Source organism: Protomyctophum bolini (genome assembly GCF_963924005.1).
Source record: "Protomyctophum bolini genome assembly, chromosome: 10".
NCBI classification, from domain to species: Eukaryota; Metazoa; Chordata; class Actinopteri; order Myctophiformes; family Myctophidae; genus Protomyctophum; species Protomyctophum bolini.
Window position 1 is genome coordinate 46,221,068 of NC_137871.1, and position 22,045 is coordinate 46,243,112.

The 22,045-nt window shown below is 37.5% G+C and overlaps 1 protein-coding gene and 1 long non-coding RNA gene across 4 annotated transcripts in view; one reads left to right on the forward strand and one right to left on the reverse strand.

Moving 5' to 3' along the window:
- LOC308323011 overlaps window positions 1–22,045 on the reverse strand; it is a 411,264-nt gene that overhangs the window by 350,111 nt on the left and 39,108 nt on the right. The gene's annotated exons all lie outside the window — the stretch shown is intronic.
- tcirg1b (T cell immune regulator 1, ATPase H+ transporting V0 subunit a3b) overlaps window positions 1–22,045 on the forward strand; it is a 56,007-nt gene that overhangs the window by 26,937 nt on the left and 7,025 nt on the right. For all 3 annotated transcript variants that reach the window (XM_080774307.1, XM_080774309.1, XM_080774308.1), the window contains 8 exons: window positions 6,797–7,009; window positions 10,492–10,642; window positions 11,403–11,533; window positions 16,069–16,226; window positions 17,746–17,836; window positions 18,391–18,509; window positions 19,755–19,968; window positions 21,695–21,871. In XM_080774307.1, coding sequence (XP_080630433.1) covers window positions 6,797–7,009; window positions 10,492–10,642; window positions 11,403–11,533; window positions 16,069–16,226; window positions 17,746–17,836; window positions 18,391–18,509; window positions 19,755–19,968; window positions 21,695–21,871 — 1,254 coding nt within the window. The remainder of the gene's footprint in view (window positions 1–6,796; window positions 7,010–10,491; window positions 10,643–11,402; window positions 11,534–16,068; window positions 16,227–17,745; window positions 17,837–18,390; window positions 18,510–19,754; window positions 19,969–21,694; window positions 21,872–22,045) is intronic.

The following is a 22,045-nucleotide window of genomic DNA, read 5'->3' on the forward strand; positions in this document are numbered from 1 at the left end:
TTACTATTATTATTATTATTATTATAGAAGACCTGAAATCAGTACGTTATTAATATTATTATTACTATTATTATTATTATTATTATAGAAGACCTGAAATCAGTACGTTATTAATATTATTATTACTATTATTACTATTATTACTATTATTATTATTATTATTATAGAAGACCTGAAATCAGTACGTTATTAATATTATTATTACTATTATTACTATTATTATTATTATTATTATAGAAGACCTGAAATCAGTACGTTATTAATATTATTATTACTATTATTATTATTATTATTATAGAAGACCTGAAATCAGTACGTTATTAATATTATTATTACTATTATTACTATTATTATTATTATTATTATAGAAGACCTGAAATCAGTACGTTATTAATATTATTATTACTATTATTATTATTATTATTATAGAAGACCTGAAATCAGTACGTTATTAATATTATTATTACTATTATTACTATTATTACTATTATTATTATTATTATTATAGAAGACCTGAAATCAGTACGTTATTAATATTATTATTACTATTATTACTATTATTACTATTATTATTATTATTATTATAGAAGACCTGAAATCAGTACGTTATTAATATTATTATTACTATTATTATTATTATTATTATAGAAGACCTGAAATCAGTACGTTATTAATATTATTATTACTATTATTATTATTATTATTATAGAAGACCTGAAATCAGTACGTTATTAATATTATTATTACTATTATTACTATTATTATTATTATTATTATAGAAGACCTGAAATCAGTACGTTATTAATATTATTATTACTATTATTATTATTATTATTATAGAAGACCTGAAATCAGTACGTTATTAATATTATTATTACTATTATTACTATTATTACTATTATTATTATTATTATTATAGAAGACCTGAAATCAGTACGTTATTAATATTATTATTACTATTATTACTATTATTACTATTATTATTATTATTATTATAGAAGACCTGAAATCAGTACGTTATTAATATTATTATTACTATTATTATTATTATTATTATAGAAGACCTGAAATCAGTACGTTATTAATATTATTATTACTATTATTATTATTATTATTATAGAAGACCTGAAATCAGTACGTTATTAATATTATTATTACTATTATTACTATTATTATTATTATTATTATAGAAGACCTGAAATCAGTACGTTATTAATATTATTATTACTATTATTACTATTATTATTATTATTATTATAGAAGACCTGAAATCAGTACGTTATTAATATTATTATTACTATTATTATTATTATTATTATAGAAGACCTGAAATCAGTACGTTATTAATATTATTATTACTATTATTATTATTATTATTATAGAAGACCTGAAATCAGTACGTTATTAATATTATTATTACTATTATTATTATTATTATTATAGAAGACCTGAAATCAGTACGTTATTAATATTATTATTACTATTATTATTATTATTATTATAGAAGACCTGAAATCAGTACGTTATTAATATTATTATTACTATTATTATTATTATTATTATAGAAGACCTGAAATCAGTACGTTATTAATATTATTATTACTATTATTATTATTATTATTATAGAAGACCTGAAATCAGTACGTTATTAATATTATTATTACTATTATTACTATTATTACTATTATTATTATTATTATTATAGAAGACCTGAAATCAGTACGTTATTAATATTATTATTACTATTATTATTATTATTATTATAGAAGACCTGAAATCAGTACGTTATTAATATTATTATTACTATTATTATTATTATTATTATAGAAGACCTGAAATCAGTACGTTATTAATATTATTATTACTATTATTATTATTATTATTATAGAAGACCTGAAATCAGTACGTTATTAATATTATTATTACTATTATTATTATTATTATTATAGAAGACCTGAAATCAGTAGGTTATTAATATTATTATTATTATTATTACTATTATTACTATTATTATTATTATTATTATAGAAGACCTGAAATCAGTACGTTATTAATATTATTATTACTATTATTACTATTATTACTATTATTATTATTATTATTATAGAAGACCTGAAATCAGTACGTTATTAATATTATTATTACTATTATTATTATTATTATTATAGAAGACCTGAAATCAGTACGTTATTAATATTATTATTACTATTATTATTATTATTATTATAGAAGACCTGAAATCAGTACGTTATTAATATTATTATTACTATTATTATTATTATTATTATAGAAGACCTGAAATCAGTAGGTTATTAATATTATTATTACTATTATTACTATTATTACTATTATTATTATTATTATTATAGAAGACCTGAAATCAGTACGTTATTAATATTATTATTACTATTATTACTATTATTATTATTATTATTATAGAAGACCTGAAATCAGTACGTTATTAATATTATTATTACTATTATTATTATTATTATTATAGAAGACCTGAAATCAGTACGTTATTAATATTATTATTACTATTATTATTATTATTATTATAGAAGACCTGAAATCAGTACGTTATTAATATTATTATTATTATTATTATTATTATAGAAGACCTGAAATCAGTAGGTTATTAATATTATTATTATTACTATTATTATTATAGAAGACCTGAAATCAGTACGTTATTATTATTATTACTATTATTACTATTATTACTATTATTATTATTATTATTATTATAGAAGACCTGAAATCAGTAGGTTATTAATATTATTATTATTACTATTATTATTATAGAAGACCTGAAATCAGTACGTTATTAATATTATTATTACTATTATTACTATTATTACTATTATTATTATTATTATAGAAGACCTGAAATCAGTAGGTTATTAATATTATTATTACTATTATTACTATTATTATTATTATTATTATAGAAGACCTGAAATCAGTACGTTATTAATATTATTATTACTATTATTACTATTATTACTATTATTATTATTATAGAAGACCTGAAATCAGTACGTTATTAATATTATTATTACTATTATTACTATTATTATTATTATTATTATAGAAGACCTGAAATCAGTACGTTATTAATATTATTATTACTATTATTACTATTATTACTATTATTATTATTATAGAAGACCTGAAATCAGTACGTTATTAATATTATTATTACTATTATTACTATTATTACTATTATTATTATTATTATTATAGAAGACCTGAAATCAGTACGTTATTAATATTATTATTACTATTATTACTATTATTACTATTATTACTATTATTATTATTATTATTATAGAAGACCTGAAATCAGTACGTTATTAATATTATTATTACTATTATTACTATTATTACTATTATTATTATTATTATTATAGAAGACCTGAAATCAGTAGGTTATTAATATTATTATTATTACTATTATTATTATAGAAGACCTGAAATCAGTAGGTTATTAATATTATTATTATTACTATTATTATTATAGAAGACCTGAAATCAGTAGGTTTATTATTACTTGTTACTTGCGCTAGCAGAGCGCGCAAGTAATAGTTTTCGTCGCAGTGCTTCAATGCGTATGTCGCCGTTTGATGCGTATGCGCCGTGCCAGCGTATGACGTAATGACTACTCGTGCCTGATACGGCAGTGGTGTCAGATTACATACACCTCCCCACACTGAAACATATCGTCATTACGTCACCATCGAAGACCAATTACACTCTGGCATTGGGTCCTTTAATCCAGCTCGTACATATTTGGGTTTTTTTAAGATTTATTTTTAAGTTAAGTTATTTTTAAGTTACGTTTTTAACTTAGCCATAACCATATAAGCAGAAATAAAACCAAAGCAGCTATACGTCCAAATATGGAGTGTGTTGCATCAATCACAAACAAATCACTCAGCTCCATATATGGGCACAAAGGTGGGACACACAGACACACACACACAGACATGATCTGCTAGGTCTCATAGTAAGTACTCACTGCATTCGCAACCAGTTATACCCTGACGTCATTAAGCTGCTACGATACATACGCATCCAACGGGGCATACGCAAAGTAACCACAGTATACCGCTAATCAACTTACACATTACATATACATATATACATAGAGTAAAAGTAACCACAGTATACCGCTAATCAACTTACACATTACATATACATATATACATAGAGTAAAAGTAACCACAGTATACCGCTAATCAACTTACACATTACATATACATATATACATAGAGTAAAAGTAACCACAGTATACCGCTAATCAACTTACACATTACATATACATATATACATAGAGTAAAAGTAACCACAGTATACCGCTAATCAACTTACACATTACATATACATATATACATAGAGTAAAAGTAACCACAGTATACCGCTAATCAACTTACACATTACATATACATATATACATAGAGTAAAAGTAACCACAGTATACCGCTAATCAACATTACATACATATACATAGAGGCGTTTCCTTTCATCCACCCGACACTGACCGACATATAACGTCACCATCGAAAGCCGCCACTCATCCGTATCAATTACAACGTTACGTAACTGATTGTTGTTAATTAATAATTATACGTAACGAAAGAATGAATTTGAAATGCTCAAATAGATCTCAAAATAGTGTCAGACAGACGGGTAAATACTTTATTTAAATAGTGTCAGACAGACGGGTAAATACTTTTCAAGTCACAGAGCTGTATTCTAGAACACGGCGCGCTCTGCTTTGCGCACTAGTTGGCACTCGACAGAGTGCAGTTCTACTTAACCCATTTTGGTGTAAGCATTATGTTATGCTTTAGCTATTGAAAAATAGCAGATCTACAAGCTCTTGGCGCGCCACCGAGTGGCGCGCTAAGAGCTTGTAGGTCTGCTATTTTAGAAAAATCGGATGTGGAAGAACATTTTTAGAATCTGATCTCGGGTCAGAATAATAATAATATGTTATGTCCATCATCAGGTCCTCTCCTCAACAGAATCTGATCTCAGGTCAGAATAATAATAATATGTTATGTCCATCATCAGGGGCCTATTTCACGAAACTTGGATTAGAGATTAAGCTGGGCTTTAACACATATCCTGGTTTAATATATCCTGGATCAGTGCTTAACCGGTTTCATGAAAGCTGGTTGATCTTGCCAGATTAACTTAACCAGTTAACCTGGATATGTTGAGGCTTGATTCGGTTTCATGAAAGGGATGCTAAATAAGTTACCATGGGAATTTATGCTTTGGACTTAGCCTGCTCCGGACCAGGCTAACAGCCAGGTTTAACCTAATCCTGATGTCTTTACTGTTCATTAAGCAGTCAAACTGATCACAAACCAATGATGTTTTCCAGATTTATTCAATTATTATGGGTTTATGTTGCCTTATTTGTATCGGTCTGCATTAAAGGACTAATTTAAGCACTATATAAAATCAAATAACCAAAATATATAGGCTGCACAACATCATGACAGCTTGTGAGCTTGTAGATCAGCTGCTTTTGGTGAATGTTCCCCATGAATAGGTTTGCTGTCGTGCAAGTGCACGGTTAAGAAGAATTATTATTATTTATTTTTTTTGTAAAAGTGAAAACCACTAAATATTACCATTACTCATTGTTTTACAACATATTACCATTATAACGTTTCACCCATAGTCCTACATACTTACACCTAGAAACCCCATTCAAACCTATTTAGGTTCATCCTACGGTGGACATGTGTGGCTGAAAAGGAATCTTTGAAATGTTTCATAGTTTTAGAAATATAGTGCTTTCAAATTTGAGACATTTATAGGGTCAAATTATGATGGAATAATACATTCTGAAAAATCGGTATTGCCATGCCATGCAATCGTGACACTACAGTGCATGCAGACAGATAGACAGACAGACTTAATGTAATGTAACATTTCATGGCGCACAATACATGTAGATTAAGTAGGATATAATTCCATAATATCCGGAGCGCACTCGCCTATTAGTTTGGCGTTTGCGTTGCACAAATGAGCTCAGTGCGCTATTTCGAGAAAGTGCGCTTACAGTTTAAGCTCGTTTGGAACTATAGCTCACCCTCCACAACTCGGGGCTATAGGTTCACTGAATTATATATTTATGGACTTCGACTATAGGCCTATATATAAAATATGCTTTACAATTTACGCGTTCAATCTGTCGGCAATATTTTGCCACGCTCTCTCCCTCGCCTTGTTAATGGCGCTTGTATTTCCCTTTTTTTTTTTTTTTTCGTGGCTTCCTCGTAGTATATCATAAGATTTTCTTGCTCCTCAACGGTGAAAGCCGCAGCTCTCCCTGCAGATTTGCTCGCCTCGCTCATGATTGGTCTCGCTCAAGAAATCTATGATTGGCATCATGGCTTTTCAAGGAATGCGTGCACGCGCTTGTAAGCGAGGCTTGCTGAGCCCGGCTCGCCAAATCCGCCAATTCTGAGCCTCGGGTCAGAATAATAACAATAATATGTTATGTCCATCATCAGGTCCTCTCCTCAACAGAATCTGATCTCAGGTCAGAATAATAATAATATGTTATGTCCATCATCAGGTCCTATCCTCAACAGAATCTGATCTCAGGTCAGAATAATAATAATATGTTATGTCCATCATCAGGTCCTCTCCTCAACAGAATCTGATCTCAGGTCAGAATAATAATAATATGTTATGTCCATCATCAGGTCCTCTCCTCAACAGAATCTGATCTCAGGTCAGAATAATAATAATATGTTATGTCCATCATCAGGTCCTCTCCTCAACAGAAGGCTTCCTCCAGCAGGCCCTTGGTCGAGCGGTGGCGGTGCTCCCTCAGTGGAAGGTTCGAGTCCAGAAGTGTAAAGCCGTGCAGACGGTTCTGAACCTCTGCAGTCCCTCCGTCACCGAGAAGTGTCTGATCGCTGAGGCCTGGTGCCCCGTGAGGTCACTGCCGGAACTACAGTCCGCCCTCAGAGAGGGAGGGGTAAGTGTCTGATCGCTGAGGCCTGGTGCCCCGTGAGGTCACTGCCGGAACTACAGTCCGCCCTCAGAGAGGGAGGGGTAAGACAATTTTCAATGCAAGCGTTTATCACACGCTCTTAATCCATTTACAGTAAGCAGAACAACACATGGATACATCACATCATAGAAATAGAACAACAAGAACAACACATGTTGATACATCACATCATAGAAATAGAACAACAAGAACAACACATGTTGATACATCACATCATAGAAATAGAACAACAAGAACAACACATGTTGATACATCACATCATAGAAATAGAACAACAAGAACAACACATGTTGATACATCACATCATAGAAATAGAACAACAAGAACAACACATGTTGATACATCACATCATAGAAATAGAACAACAAGAACAACACATGTTGATACATCACATCATAGAAATAGAACAACAAGAACAACACATGTTGATACATCACATCATAGAAATAGAACAACAAGAACAACACATGTTGATACATCACATCATAGAAATAGAACAACAAGAACAACACATGTTGATACATCACATCATAGAAATAGAACAACAAGAACAACACATGTTGATACATCACATCATAGAAATAGAACAACAAGAACAACACATGTTGATACATCACATCATAGAAATAGAACAACAAGAACAACACATGTTGATACATCACATCATAGAAATAGAACAACAAGAACAACACATGTTGATACATCACATCATAGAAATAGAACAACAAGAACAACACATGTTGATACATCACATCATAGAAATAGAACAACAAGAACAACACATGTTGATACATCACATCATAGAAGTAGAACAACAAGAACAACACATGTTGATACATCACATCATAGAAATAGAACAACAAGAACAACACATGTTGATACATCACATCATAGAAATAGAACAACAAGAACAACACATGTTGATACATCACATACATATCAAATCAAATCAAATCAAATCAAATTTTATTTATAGAGCACATTTTCAAAGACCAGGAGGCCAACCAAAGTGCTGTACAGGAAAACATGACACAAGTAACATAGTAAAACAAAATCAAAGCAACACAAAAAGTACACAGGTTACATTACAAAATCAAAGCAACACAAAAAGTACACAGGTTACATTACAAAATCAAAGCAACACAAAAAGTACACAGGTTACATTACAAAATCAAAGCAACACAAAAAGTACACAGGTTACATTACAAAATCAAAGCAACACAAAAAGTACACAGGTTACATTACAAAATCAAAGCAACACAAAAAGTACACAGGTTACATTACAAAATCAAAGCAACACAAAAAGTACACAGGTTACATTACAAAATCAAAGCAACACAAAAAGTACACAGGTTACATTACAAAATCAAAGCAACACAAAAAGTACACAGGTTAATTAGGTCAAACATTGAAAGCCAGGGAGAAGAAATGGGTTTTGAGTAAAGACTTAAAGGACTCTAAGGAGGGAGCAGACTTAATATGAAGGGACAGACAGTTCCAGAGTTTGGGGCCAGCCACCGAAAAGGCACGGTCACCTCTGGACCTGAGATTGGAATTGATGTTGTATGTATGAAGTCTATGAAGATGCTTTGGTATATTGAGTAAAATCGGCCCTTTTTGTTCTTCCTTCATGTCATCTAACACTCTATTATAGCTTTTCCCTCATATTAATTACTGTAATATTGTCTGGGCTGCTACATATTCAACAGATCTCACTAAACTACTGATCATTCAAAAAAGGTTTCTGAGAATGATTTCACATTCAGATCGGTACGAGCCGTCTGCCCCGCTCTTCATTAAATATCCACTATTACCCATTGACAAAGTAAACGTTTTTCAGACCTGTTTATTTATGTTTAAATTAAAAAAAATGCATACAAGACCTTCCGTCTTCTTTTCACAATTTCTTCCGTGTTACTTCTGACATTCACTCCTACCCCACAAGGCAAAGAGATCATTTTGAATTACCCTATTGTCGCACGTCCAAACATCAATCTTTCATCACATTTAGAGGCCCTCATCTATGGAACTCCCTATAGATGCTTCACTTAAATCCTCATTATCCTTGCCAATATTCAAAAAACATCTAAAGAAATATCTTATTTCTTCCTCTCTGTAGATTACATGTTTTACCTTGATGCGTTATATTTTATTTTGTGTGTTTGTTGTTGTATTGTTTATTTCTGTTTTTTGTGCAGTCTGTGTTTTTATTTCTTTACTGCACAGCTGCCCCCCTTTGACAACTTGTAGACTTATGTACTGTTCTTTATGAACTTTTAATCTTTTAAACCAATGACCTCTTCCTACAGGAAAGGATTCCAAATAAGCCTTCTTCCCTTACTTGCATTGCATTTTTGTTCTTTGATATGTTATTGTCTATTTTTTGTACTACATGCTAAATAAATAAACCTAAACATAGAGATAGAACAACACATCACACTTATGATTCATGATGACTATTTATATATAATAAATAGTCATGAATATATATATATATATATATATATATATATATAGTAAATAAGCATGAATCATAAGAACCTAACATCTGTCTAACAGTAGAATATCTGTACAATTAAACTATAAGTATACACTATAGTGCACAGAGTGCTATGTCTACATAAAATGATATCTAAGTTACATACGTTGAGTCTTTGCATTCGCCTGTAAGGTGGTCGAGGCTAGGGGAGGGGCTACGGGTAAGATTGAGCCTCAAGACCTCTCTCTCTCTCTCTCTGTCTATGTCTCTTTCTCTCTCTCTCTCTCTCTCTCTCTCTCTCTCTCTCTGTGTCTGTCTCTCTCCCTCTCTCTCTCTCTCTCTCTCTCTCTCTCTCTCTCTCTCTGTGTCTGTCTCTCTCCCTCTCTCTCTCTCTGTGTGTGTCTATGTCTATCTCTCTCTCTCTCTCTCTCTCTCTCTCTCTGTCTCTTTCTCTCTCTCTCTCTCTCTCTCTCTCTCTCTCTCTCTCTCTCTCTCTCTCTCTCTCTCTCTCTGTGTCTGTCTCTCTCCCTCTCTCTCTCTCTCTCTCTCTCTCTCTCTCTCTGTGTCTGTCTCTCTCCCTCTCTCTCTCTGTCTCTCTCTCTCTCTCTCTCTCTCTCTCTGTGTCTGTCTCTCTCCCTCTCTCTCTCTGTGTGTGTCTATGTCTATCTCTCTCTCTCTCTCTCTCTCTCTCTCTGTCTATGTCTCTTTCTCTCTCTCTCTCTCTCTCTCTCTCTCTCTGTGTCTGTCTCTCTCCCTCTCTCTCTCTGTCTCTCTCTCTCTCTCTCTCTCTCTGTGTCTGTCTCTCTCCCTCTCTCTCTCTCTGTGTGTGTCTATGTCTATCTCTCTCTCTCTCTCTCTCTCTGTCTATGTCTCTCTCTCTCTCTCTCTCTCTGTCTATGTCTCTCTCTCTGTGTGTCTATCTCTCTCTCTCTCTCTCTCTCTGTGTCTCTCTGTGTCTCTCTCCCAGAGGAGGAGTGGAAGTGGGGTGGACTCCTTCTACAACAGGTTGCCGTGCTCCACCCCTCCCCCCACCCTGTTCCCCATTAACTCCTTCACCTCCGGCTTCCAGAACATCGTAGACGCGTACGGAGTGGCCAGTTACCGAGAGGTCAACCCAGGTACGGTTAGCCTGTTAGCCTAGCCACATGTTACCGAGAGGTCAACCCAGGTACGGTTAGCCTGTTAGCCTAGCCACATCATTGTTTAGTAGTCATTGTTTGTAGTCATCAGGATGATATCGCTACGTCATGTTGTAGTCATTGTTTTGTAGTCATCAGGATGATATCGTTACGTCATGTTGTAGTCATTGTTTTGTAGTCATCAGGATGATATCGCTACGTCATGTTGTAGTCATTGTTTTGTAGTCATCAGGATGATCTCGTTACGTCATGTTGTAGTCATCATTGTTTTGTAGTCATCAGGATGATCTCGTTACGTCATGTTGTAGTCATCATTGTTTTGTAGTCATCAGGATGATCTCGTTACGTCATGTTGTAGTCATCATTGTTTTGTAGTCATCAGGATGATCTCGTTACGTCATGTTGTAGTCATCATTGTTTTGTAGTCATCAGGCAGGAACCGTAATCTGGACCTTCCTTTTCCCTCAAACCGGAAGAATAACAATAAAAGCACTCGTAGCTTTTATTGAGACAAAAATCGGTACGAGGAAAATAATGCACATTTTGTGCGTGCGTGTGTGTGTGCGTGTGTGTGTGTGTGTGTGTGTGTGTGTGTGTGTGTGTGTGTGTGTGTGTGTGTGTGTGTGTGTGTGTGTGTGTGTGTGTGTGTGTGTGTGTGTGTGTGTGTGTGTGTGTGTGTGTGTGTGTGTGTGTGTGTGTGTGTGTGTGTGTGTGTGTGTGTGTGTGTGTGTGTGTGCAGCGGTGTACACCATCATCACCTTCCCCTTCCTGTTCGCGGTGATGTTCGGTGACGTGGGTCACGGCATGTTGATGACGCTCGCCGCTCTGTGGATGGTTCTGGAGGAGAAGGGGTTAAAACCTTCTAATGAGGTACTCCCCCCCCCCCACACACACACACACCTGTACAGGTACGCACACACACACCTGTACAGGTACACGCACACACCTGTACAGGTACGCGCACACACCAACACAGGTACACACACACACACACACACCAACACAAGCACACATACACACACAGCTGTGTGGGGTGAGTTCAGTGAATGATAAGGGAACGTCGCAGGACAACAGCAGTAGCTGTGGGGAGTGTGTTTACAGTTTTGTGTGTGTGTGTGTGTGTGTTCACCAGCCAAAATGCACTAATTCCACACTAAAGCACACCCGTCGTAACTAGGGTTGGGATTCGGAACCGGGTCCATTTCAGACCCGTTTCCGACATTGCGGATCCGGAGCCGGTTCCATCGTTTTCGTATTAACGGTTCCCCAAACGGTTCTCATCAGTCTGTGCATGCATGCAAGCAGAGCCTGAGGTGACGTCACCCCACCTACATGAGTGTGTGGGGTCGGGGAGGATACGCCCACTGTTCTACAGAGCTTTTCATTAGGCGTGTTGTAGGCTACAACTGTTGTTAATGGTGTTAATTTAGACCGCCAATGACTCGATGTCCTTCTGATATTATATGAATCACGTTAAATATAGCCAAATCAATTTGTCTGCACTTATTTTTTACAATTTATAAGAAACTCACTGCTTTTGTCTCAAGATTCAAGATTCAAGATTCAATAATTTATTTGCCATGTCAACAAGTTGATAGGAATTTGTCTTGGTTCATACTCAACATATACACAAACAAGAAGGACAGTACAATACAAAAACCAGCAGCATATGAAATTTCATTCAGTTTTTTTTGAGTGCTATATGCATATACTGTACTAGGAGTTCAGATGTCTAATGGCTACTGGGTAAGTGCTATCCCTGAAGCGACATGTGGAGCTCTGGATACTTCTATATCTCCTGCCTGATGGGAGGAGATTGAAGAGGTGATGTGCAGGATGGGAGTTGTCTGCAATGATTTTATTTGCCTTCCTAATTATTCTGGTGGAATAGAGTGAGGAAAGTGTAGGGAGGCTGCATCCTATGTTTTTTGATGCGCGACGTACTACTCTTTCCAGCTTTGATTTGTCTTGAGAGGTTGTGTGACCAAACCAGACAAGCATGGAGAAGGTGAGAACACTTTCAATAGTGGCCCCAGGGCTCGACAGTGCGACTAGGTACTCGCATTTGCGACTAAAAATATCACCGTGCGAGTTGTAAAATTCAATTTGTAGCACAGGTGCGACTACAGGATTTGACCATTCAATCGTGATAAAGACAAGTCTTTGTCTACAGCAAGTGCACATTCTATAGTCGTGGTTCTATACCTAAATTTATATTTCTGAACGGCGGTGTCTTTCGCCAAAAAGAGAAGAGCTACAAGCTAACAACGTTCATTTGAAGATCTGTCCCCTTTGCTCCCACCTCCCCTCCCCTCCCTGTGTTGCTGCTCCGTGCTCTTCCCTGTCAGCGGCAGACAGAAAAGAAGTCAGAGCGAACTCAACGGGATAGCATTAGCATGATAGCACAGATTCAGAAGGAATTGCTTGGACCCGACACGTTATTTGCAAAGTTTGTTTGTAATGTTCAAAGTTCAAACGTATCTTACTTTTAACCAAACGCGGGTGAAACAGCGTGCAGCCGCGCGCGCGCACACACATGGAGTGGACGGATTGATGTTTATAAAAAACAACCCTTGTTTAGCGTTTGCTTACAAAAGCGTGTGCCCAGCATAAATGATAATGCGAATGACCGAACTGGCTGGATTACCGTATTAATATCAGTCAGTCAGTCAAAGCCAAGGAGAATGTTACAATACTAATTCACCATCGAGCAGCCTCTGCACTGTCTGGATGTCACACTAACATGATAGAACAGCAGGATAAAAACGGATAGCCTGTCTATCCATCCATGAGCAACTTATTATCTATCTAGCTCTGGTCCATAGCTCCAATGTGTTGCACGTATTAGAGGTATGGAATGGAACAGAGCTACTATCGATCTATCTACAAAGTATTAGCATAAAACAAATTGATTATATATATTATATGAAAACAAACATAACAATGATATGATGAATATCACTATTTTGTGATAATTGCTGAAAAGATAGTGATATAATATTTCCACCCCTACCTCATATCACTTCATTAAAGAAAAATCACACCCATGTTAAGTGAGGGGCGCTCTTGTCATCATACATCATCAGATATCATCTCATACTGGCCAATCAGAATGCCTGTTGCCTGTGATTGATTTGCTGATTTGCTCGTTTACATATGACATACATTTTCCCTTCAATGTCAATGGCGTTTAATTTATGTCATATTTAGCAGAATTTTGACGTAATTTCTCTGTTGATCGTCAATGGCTCATTTTGAGATGTGTGGGGACAAAGGCTGTAAAAATACATCATTTTTCATCGTGCTCCTAAAATAATTTGTGTGCTACTAGATTTTTCAACTTAGGCGCACACGTGCTACTTGGAAAAATGCTAAGCGTCGAGCCCTGAGTGGCCCTATAGAAGTGAGTCATGGCTGCTTGGCTGACTTTGAACTTCTTAAGCTGCCGCAGGAAATAGAGACGCTGGTGTGATTTGCTTATTATGAGACTGGTGTTAAGATCCCATGATAAGGATTCATGGATGGTGGTCCCTAGGAACCGGAAGGAGGAAACTCTTTCTACCTCTTCCCCATTGATGAAGAGGGGGGGGAGGGGACACGATTTCTTTTTCCTGAAATCTATGAACATCTCTTTGGTTTTAGAGATGTTTAGGATTAAGTTGTAACTCTCACACCATCTCACCAGCTCCTCTACTGCTCTGCGGTAGTCGGTTTCCACCTCGTTGGTAATAAGACCTACTAAGGATGTGTCATCAGCAAACTTATACATCATAACTGTACTAAAGTGAGATTGACAGAAATGAGTGTATAAAGAGTACAGAAGTGGAGAAAGGACGCACCCCTGGGGGGCCCCAGTGTTTAGGAGCCTCGACAGCGAGACGAGATCACCTATTTTGACCACCTGTTTCCTGTCACATAGAAAATTAAAGATCCATTTACATAGAGGTGTACTGACGCCTAGCTCCTGTAGGGTTGAAATCAGCTTCCCAGGCACTATTGTGTTTAATGCGGAGCTAAAATCAACAAAAAGTACACGAGCATAGGTGGATCTGGATTCTAGATGTTGAGTAATATTGTGCAGACAGAGGGACACTGCATCATCTACACTCCTATTTGCTCTGTAGGCAAATTGGTGGGGATCTAGTGCTATGCTGGACAGGTGTTTACATACCAGTCGCTCAAAGACTTTCATTATGACAGATGTTAGGGCAACAGGCCTATAGTCATTAAGACAGGTGATATTATTTTTCTTTGGGACAGGAATGATAACCGCAGATTTAAAGCAAGCAGGCACAGTACAGAGTTCAAGTGACCAGTTGAAAATGGAAGTGAGGACAGTTAAATTAATCGCGTGACTGTTGAGAGCCCAGCGTTTAGGTGCATATACCTCCATAGATTGATTACTTTATAAACAATTTGCAGAAAAATGCACAGGAACGTAGCCTACAGTTCAATACAAGGTCTGCTAAAAGGATTTTATAATCCAAGAATTTGTTTCCATTAGGGTAAGGGGTCCTTCATATTAAATTAATCTGAACATTAAAGACAACATTTGTCACCACAACAATATCATTATTGCAATGTGTATGTACTGTATATTTAATATACAGTACAAATTGCAATATACAGTACAAATTGCAATATACAGTACAAATTGCAACAATGATGTTGTGGTGGCTAGCTGGTGGTGGTGAAATTAAAATAATAGTGCCACCTCATAATTGTAAAGAGCATTTTCAATAATTGAATTAATGAATTTGTGTTTATTATGTACTTGATTAGGTTAGTTATAATATCAGAAAAAAAAGGGAAAAAATTATATTGGGATCCGTTAAGGGAACCGTTAGGAACCGGAACCGTTAAGAGGGATCCGGGAAGGATTCGGAACCGTTAAAATCCTAACGAATCCCAACCCTAGTCGTAACTACCGTCGTCAATGTAGGGAAGAAAGGTTATTATTATTATGGATATAACCAGATTGCTGCTCGCGATGTGCCTCATTGCGGTGATAAAGTCGGACTTTAAAGCCGCTTTACCAACCGGTAGAATATATCAATTGCTAAAAACAAATGCAAAAAAGCTGGCTAAATACTGTTCTGTCTCAGCTACTATGGGCAGTCTGTCTGTCTGTCTGTCTGGAGAAGGCGTTGTTTCATTTATCCCTAGGTGGCTTAAAAAACCCAAAACAAACATCCTGTCTAGTAGTATCAAGTATATAGTATATAACAATGTGCTATATATATATTTTTTTTTCCTCTTCTTTTCCCTCTGTGTTAAGCATGTGCAGCAGCTATATCTGGTTGGACCATATGATGTATAACCTAATTCTGATCAGTGTTTGGGTCTATTGTATTACGCCTCTTGTGCAGATCCAAATACAATAATTCAAATGTGTGGTCTTGCAGATCTACAGAATGATGTTCGGAGGTCGGTATCTCATCCTGCTCATGGGGCTGTTCTCCATCTACACCGGAGCCATTTACAACGAGTGTTTCAGCCGAGGTCTCAGTGTCTTCAACTCCTCCTGGAACGTAGCACCCATGTTCCACCACAACATCTGGAAGTAAGTACCCTAGCACCCATGTTCCACCACAACATCTGGAAGTAAGTACCCTAGCACCCATGTTCCACCACAACATCTGGAAGTAAGTACCCTAGCACCCATGTTCCACCACAACATCTGGAAGTAAGTACCCTAGCACCCATGTTCCACCACAACATCTGGAAGTAAGTACCCTAGCACACATGTTCCACCACAACATCTGGAAGTAAGTACCCTAGCACACATGTTCCACCACAACATCTGGAAGTAAGTACCCTAGCACCCATGTTCCACCACAACATCTGGAAATAAGTACCCTAGCACCCATGTTCCACCACAACATCTGGAAGTAAGTACCCTAGCACACATGTTCCACCACAACATCTGGAAGTAAGTACCCTAGCATCCATGTTCCACCACAACATCTGGAAGTAAGTACCCTAGCATCCATGTTCCACCACAACATCTGGAAATCAATAATTTCACTCAGAGGTCATGAAATTGTTGCAGAAACGAATTCACTGCTTCATGAGGAGTGTACTAAAATAAACTAATTCACTGCTTCATGAGGAGTGTACTAAACTAAACTAATTCACTGCTTCATGAGGAGTGTACTAAACTAAACTAATTCACTGCTTCATGAGGAGTGTACTAAACTAATTCACTGCTTCATGAGGAGTGTACTAAACTAAACTAATTCACTGCTTCATGAGGAGTGTACTAAACTAATTCACTGCTTCATGAGGAGTGTACTAAACTAAACTAATTCACTGCTTCATGAGGAGTGTACTAAACTAATTCACTGCTTCATGAGGAGTGTACTAAACTAATTCACTGCTTCATGAGGAGTGTACTAAACTAATTCACTGCTTCATGAGGAGTGTACTAAACTAATTCACTGCTTCATGAGGAGTGTACTAAACTAAACTAATTCACTGCTTCATGAGGAGTGTACTAAACTAATTCACTGCTTCATGAGGAGTGTACTAAACTAATTCATTGCTTCATGAGGAGTGTACTAAACTAATTCACTGCTTCATGAGGAGTGTACTAAACTAATTCACTGCTTCATGAGGAGTGTACTAAACTAATTCACTGCTTCATGAGGAGTGTACTAAACTAAACTAATTCACTGCTTCATGAGGAGTGTACTAAACTAATTCACTGCTTCATGAGGAGTGTACTAAACTAATTCACTGCTTCATGAGGAGTGTACTAAACAAAACTAATTCACTGCTTCATGAGGAGTGTACTAAACTAAACTAATTCACTGCTTCATGAGGAGTGTACTTGATAGTAAGTACTTGATCACGTGAAAATAAGTGATTGTTTGTGTGAAACATGGTAAAGTAAATAAGTGATTGTTTGTGTGAAACATGCTAAAGAACATGGCTTTACTTTAAGGTAAAGTAACATTTGGTGCATTTATTTAGTGCTTTACATTAAATATAATGTTTACATTAACATTACATTATAATGTAATATTTATATTATATTGTTATATTAGATCTCATGTAATACTCCTGTGTCTTCTTGGCAGCTCGTCTGTTCTAGCAGGAAGTCAGTATCTGTCCATGGATCCTGTTGTAGAAGGAGTGTTCAGCGCCCCCTACCCGTTTGGCATCGACCCGGTAGGTATTACACCCACCCTTAATAACCCCACCCATTACCCCACCCATAACCCCACCCACAAGGCCATAACTCCACCCACAACCCGGCAATCGCCACATTAGCTTTAGGCAACTCTGCTTCCGGTTCAAGTTGGGTGAATTTGAAAATACCTTTTTGCATCCATCTTTCAGGGAAGCGACCGTGCCAGAGTTCAATTGTGGCAGTTATAAGCTGACCTTTCTCTGTGTGTGTGTGTATGTGTGACATCACTTCCTGTGTTTCCATATAAGGTGTGGGGCATGGCCAACAACAAGCTGACCCTCCTGTATGTGTGACATCACTTCCTGTGTTTCCATATAAGGTGTGGGGCATGGCCAACAACAAGCTGACCTTCCTGTATGTGTGACATCACTTCCTGTGTTTCCATATAAGGTGTGGGGCATGGCCAACAACAAGCTGACCCTCCTGTATGTGTGACATCACTTCCTGTGTTTCCATATAAGGTGTGGGGCATGGCCAACAACAAGCTGACCTTCCTGTATGTGTGACATCACTTCCTGTGTTTCCATATAAGGTGTGGGGCATGGCCAACAACAAGCTGACCTTCCTGAACTCCTACAAGATGAAGATGAGTGTCATCATCGGGGTCATCCACATGACCTTTGGAGTGACCCTGTCCTTCTTCAACTTCAAGTATGTTACATTAATGATAATTATATATTGATTACTGCTTCTATCTTAGGAACTATTGGTCACTACAGTAACATCCACCTGGTTCTATCTTAGGGCGCTTTCACACCCAAAGTTCGCTTAGAAGGTCCGGATCAAGGACCACAGTTTTTCATTTTGGTTTTGGTCCCTTTGGTGTTCACACTGGACTTTGTGAAGCGTACCAAATTATGTAAACAAATGACACGTGGACATGTTAAGCAAACAAATGGTGAGGGAAAAAGAACATGAGGGGAAATCACTGTCTACACATTTATGGGTGCAACCTTCAGTCACACAGAGAGAGAAGAGAACAGCAACAACTTGCTATTGCATTCATTCTTATTCATTATTTTATCAGCCAAATAAGAGCAACAGAGGAGCAGGTGTTTGAACAATAATGTGCTTTCTGCTGATGCATACAATTCACAGAGACGTATAGTATACAGCCTCTACAACAACAAGGTATCCCTGATAAAAAGGACTTTTGACCCGATTAGATATATGTTATTTCTGCGCATCAAATCGGCGGGCATTTTCCATGTCATCTTATGGTTTAAACTGGAAGGTGGTCAGTTAGTAGGTTATTGAGCTTCAAGTCAGAACAGCTCCGCTGCAGCTAATTGAGCTGACCTAGTTTTACGTCTTTTGATATAGTGATGTAATCAATTAATAATTTGGGACCACCTGTGTATAGCCTATTTAACATTTGCTCCATTGCTGATTTTAAATATTTCTCTGTCTCTGCGTCTCTCCCATATAAATATATCGGGTCTACTCTCTCCCCCTCATGCACACACACACACACACACACACACACACACACACACACACACACACAAATAAATAAACTCTCTCGCATGAAGACTCATGCATCGCATGCTTTGTCGTCATAACTTTGCGTGGCGGCGGCACATGCTTAAAATAGACAGATCTACAAGCCCATCGTGTACCATACCGTACATACCATTCTGTGTCGATAACTTGTACATCTGTTATTTTTGCGCATGTGAACCACGCTGCCATTACATTTGCGCTGCGCAGTACGCCTCGACATGTATGCGTCTACTATTAAAACCAGACAGCTAGACAGCTAACCCTAACCCTAACCCTGTCATATCAATAGTGATCCCCGTAAAAATACATGCTTTTACAACTAATTATGAATGCAGGCTATCGTCCTGTACGTATTTGGTCCTCCATAAAGTCCTATTCCTGGTTCTATCTTAGGAACTTTGGCCACTACAGTAAGATCTTCCTGGTTCTCATCCCGGAGCTGTTCTTCATGCTGTGTCTGTTCGGCTACCTGATCTTCATGGTTGTGTTTAAGTGGGTGGCGTTCGCACCCTCCCAGTCCCAGAAGGCTCCCAGCATCCTCATCCACTTCATAGACATGTTCCTGTTCTCCCAAAACCCGGACAACCCCCCGCTGTACCCCGGACAGGTTAGTGTGCGTGTGTGTGTGTGTGTGTGTGTGTGTGTGTGTGCACGATGCTCCCAGCCTGTGGAGCGACGCTCCCAGCCTGTGGAGCGACGCTCCCAGCCTGTGGGGCGACGCTCCCAGCCTGTGGAGCGGTGCTCCCAGCCTGTGGAGCGACTAGTGGCGGATATCGCCAGGTACCTGGCGATGCGATTACACATCGTTTCCGAGGGTCACGATTCGATTAATCCCAATTAATCCTGATTAATTGGGCTATGTTACGATTCGATTAATCCCGATTAATCATGATTAATCACTCACTGTTAATCACTCAGTCACTGTGTGACTAATAAACAAAGTGCTTTCTAATGATTATGAATATATATATTCTTTCACAGTGCACGTTTTTAACTCAAATCTTTGCTTCTGGGGGGGGGTCCATAGAAGAAAATATTTTCAGATGGGTGTCCGTGGCCAAATACAGAACAGTAATAAGCAGTTTTCTTTAAAAAAAAAAAGGAATGAGTTTGTACAAGCATACAATAAATATATATTAATAATGACATAGAAATACATGGGCAGGATTTCGGTTGAGGTCAGCAGCACTCTGTCAAATTGCCTTTATTCTTTGTTAGGACAAAAAAGGTGCTTTTCTTTGTTTCCTTATTCAGGGATTTCATTTTCAGTTACTGAAGTGTCATTAAGGAAGCTTTGGGGTAGTTATTGAGACTATTATGTTGCACCTTTCTGTTTGTTTGCACACATTAAGGAGCATTTGGTTTAAAGTATTTTACAAGTGTATGGCAACATTTTGGATTCTATGATGTTGAGGGGACACGGGAACTCGATACAACTCACAACGTGTACAAGACCAGATATTGCCCACTGACATCCAGAGATGCAGTCAAGACAACCATCCCGATGCCGAACACACGGACAGCTGCCCATGCACTCAGAAAAGGCGACTAGAATTACGAAGTCCATCGGCACTTTTATTGCAAAGGATTTACGTTCACATTCGGTCGTGGGGAGCGACGGATTCCGGGCCACTTTGGAGCCACACTACATCGTCCCATCTCGGCCACATTTCACAGTTTTATCGAGTTCTCGTGTCCCCTCGACCTCATACAATCCAAAATGTTCCCTTTCTGTCATCTTTTTTCTCTTCCCCTCCGCGTTGGTAACTCGTTCTGTTTTGGTTGTTGAAAGCTAAAGCGTGTGCGAGCGCTGTGTGCGTCACTCTAAACGGTCCGGTACGACGACGCAGCGCAGTCGCAGATTAGTTCTGCCCTTTTGCTCCGGTAAAACAAATACATTATATAATCGATGTTTGACATTTGTGCATCGATGAATTATCGCCCATGATGGCATCGCGATTAATTGACTAATCGATTTTTTCCCCCACCACTAGGAGCGACGCTCCCAGCCTGTGGAGCGACGCTCCCAGCCTGTGGAGCGACGCTCCCAGCCTGTGGAGCGACGCTCCCAGCCTGTGGAGCGACGCTCCCAGCCTGTGGAGCGACGCTCCCAGCCTGTGGAGCGGCGCTCCCAGCCTGTGGAGCGGCGCTCCCAGCCTGTGGAGCGGCGCTCCCAGCCTGTGGAGCGATGCGATCGGTTTTGATATCAATAATCTCCGTCCCATTAATCAATCTCCGTCTTGAGCGCTGAGTGTTACTAATTGATTAGGCGGAGAACTTTGTCCTGTGTTTAATGTGTGTGTGTGTGTGTGTGTGTGTGTGTGTGTGTACAGGGTATAGTCCAGAAGGTGCTGGTGGTCCTAGCCCTCTCCAGTGTTCCGGTCCTGCTCTTCGGTCAGCCCACCTACGAGTACGTGTCACACCGATACTCGTCCTCCTACTCCAGGCGTAGGAGGACCGCCCCCCCGCTGACCTCCGACCTGTCCGACCACGCCCCCGACGCAGAGGAGGTAGGGTCAAAGGTCATTCATTTAGGGACCAATAATGAAGCTGTAACACTCTACTTTCACCAGGAAAAGAGATAACATTTCTATCGTTTTCAGTTTTCAAAATATAGGCTTTTGAATGAACACTTTATAAAAACATCTCAAAGTTTTGACCAGTCACATTTATATACCCATAGC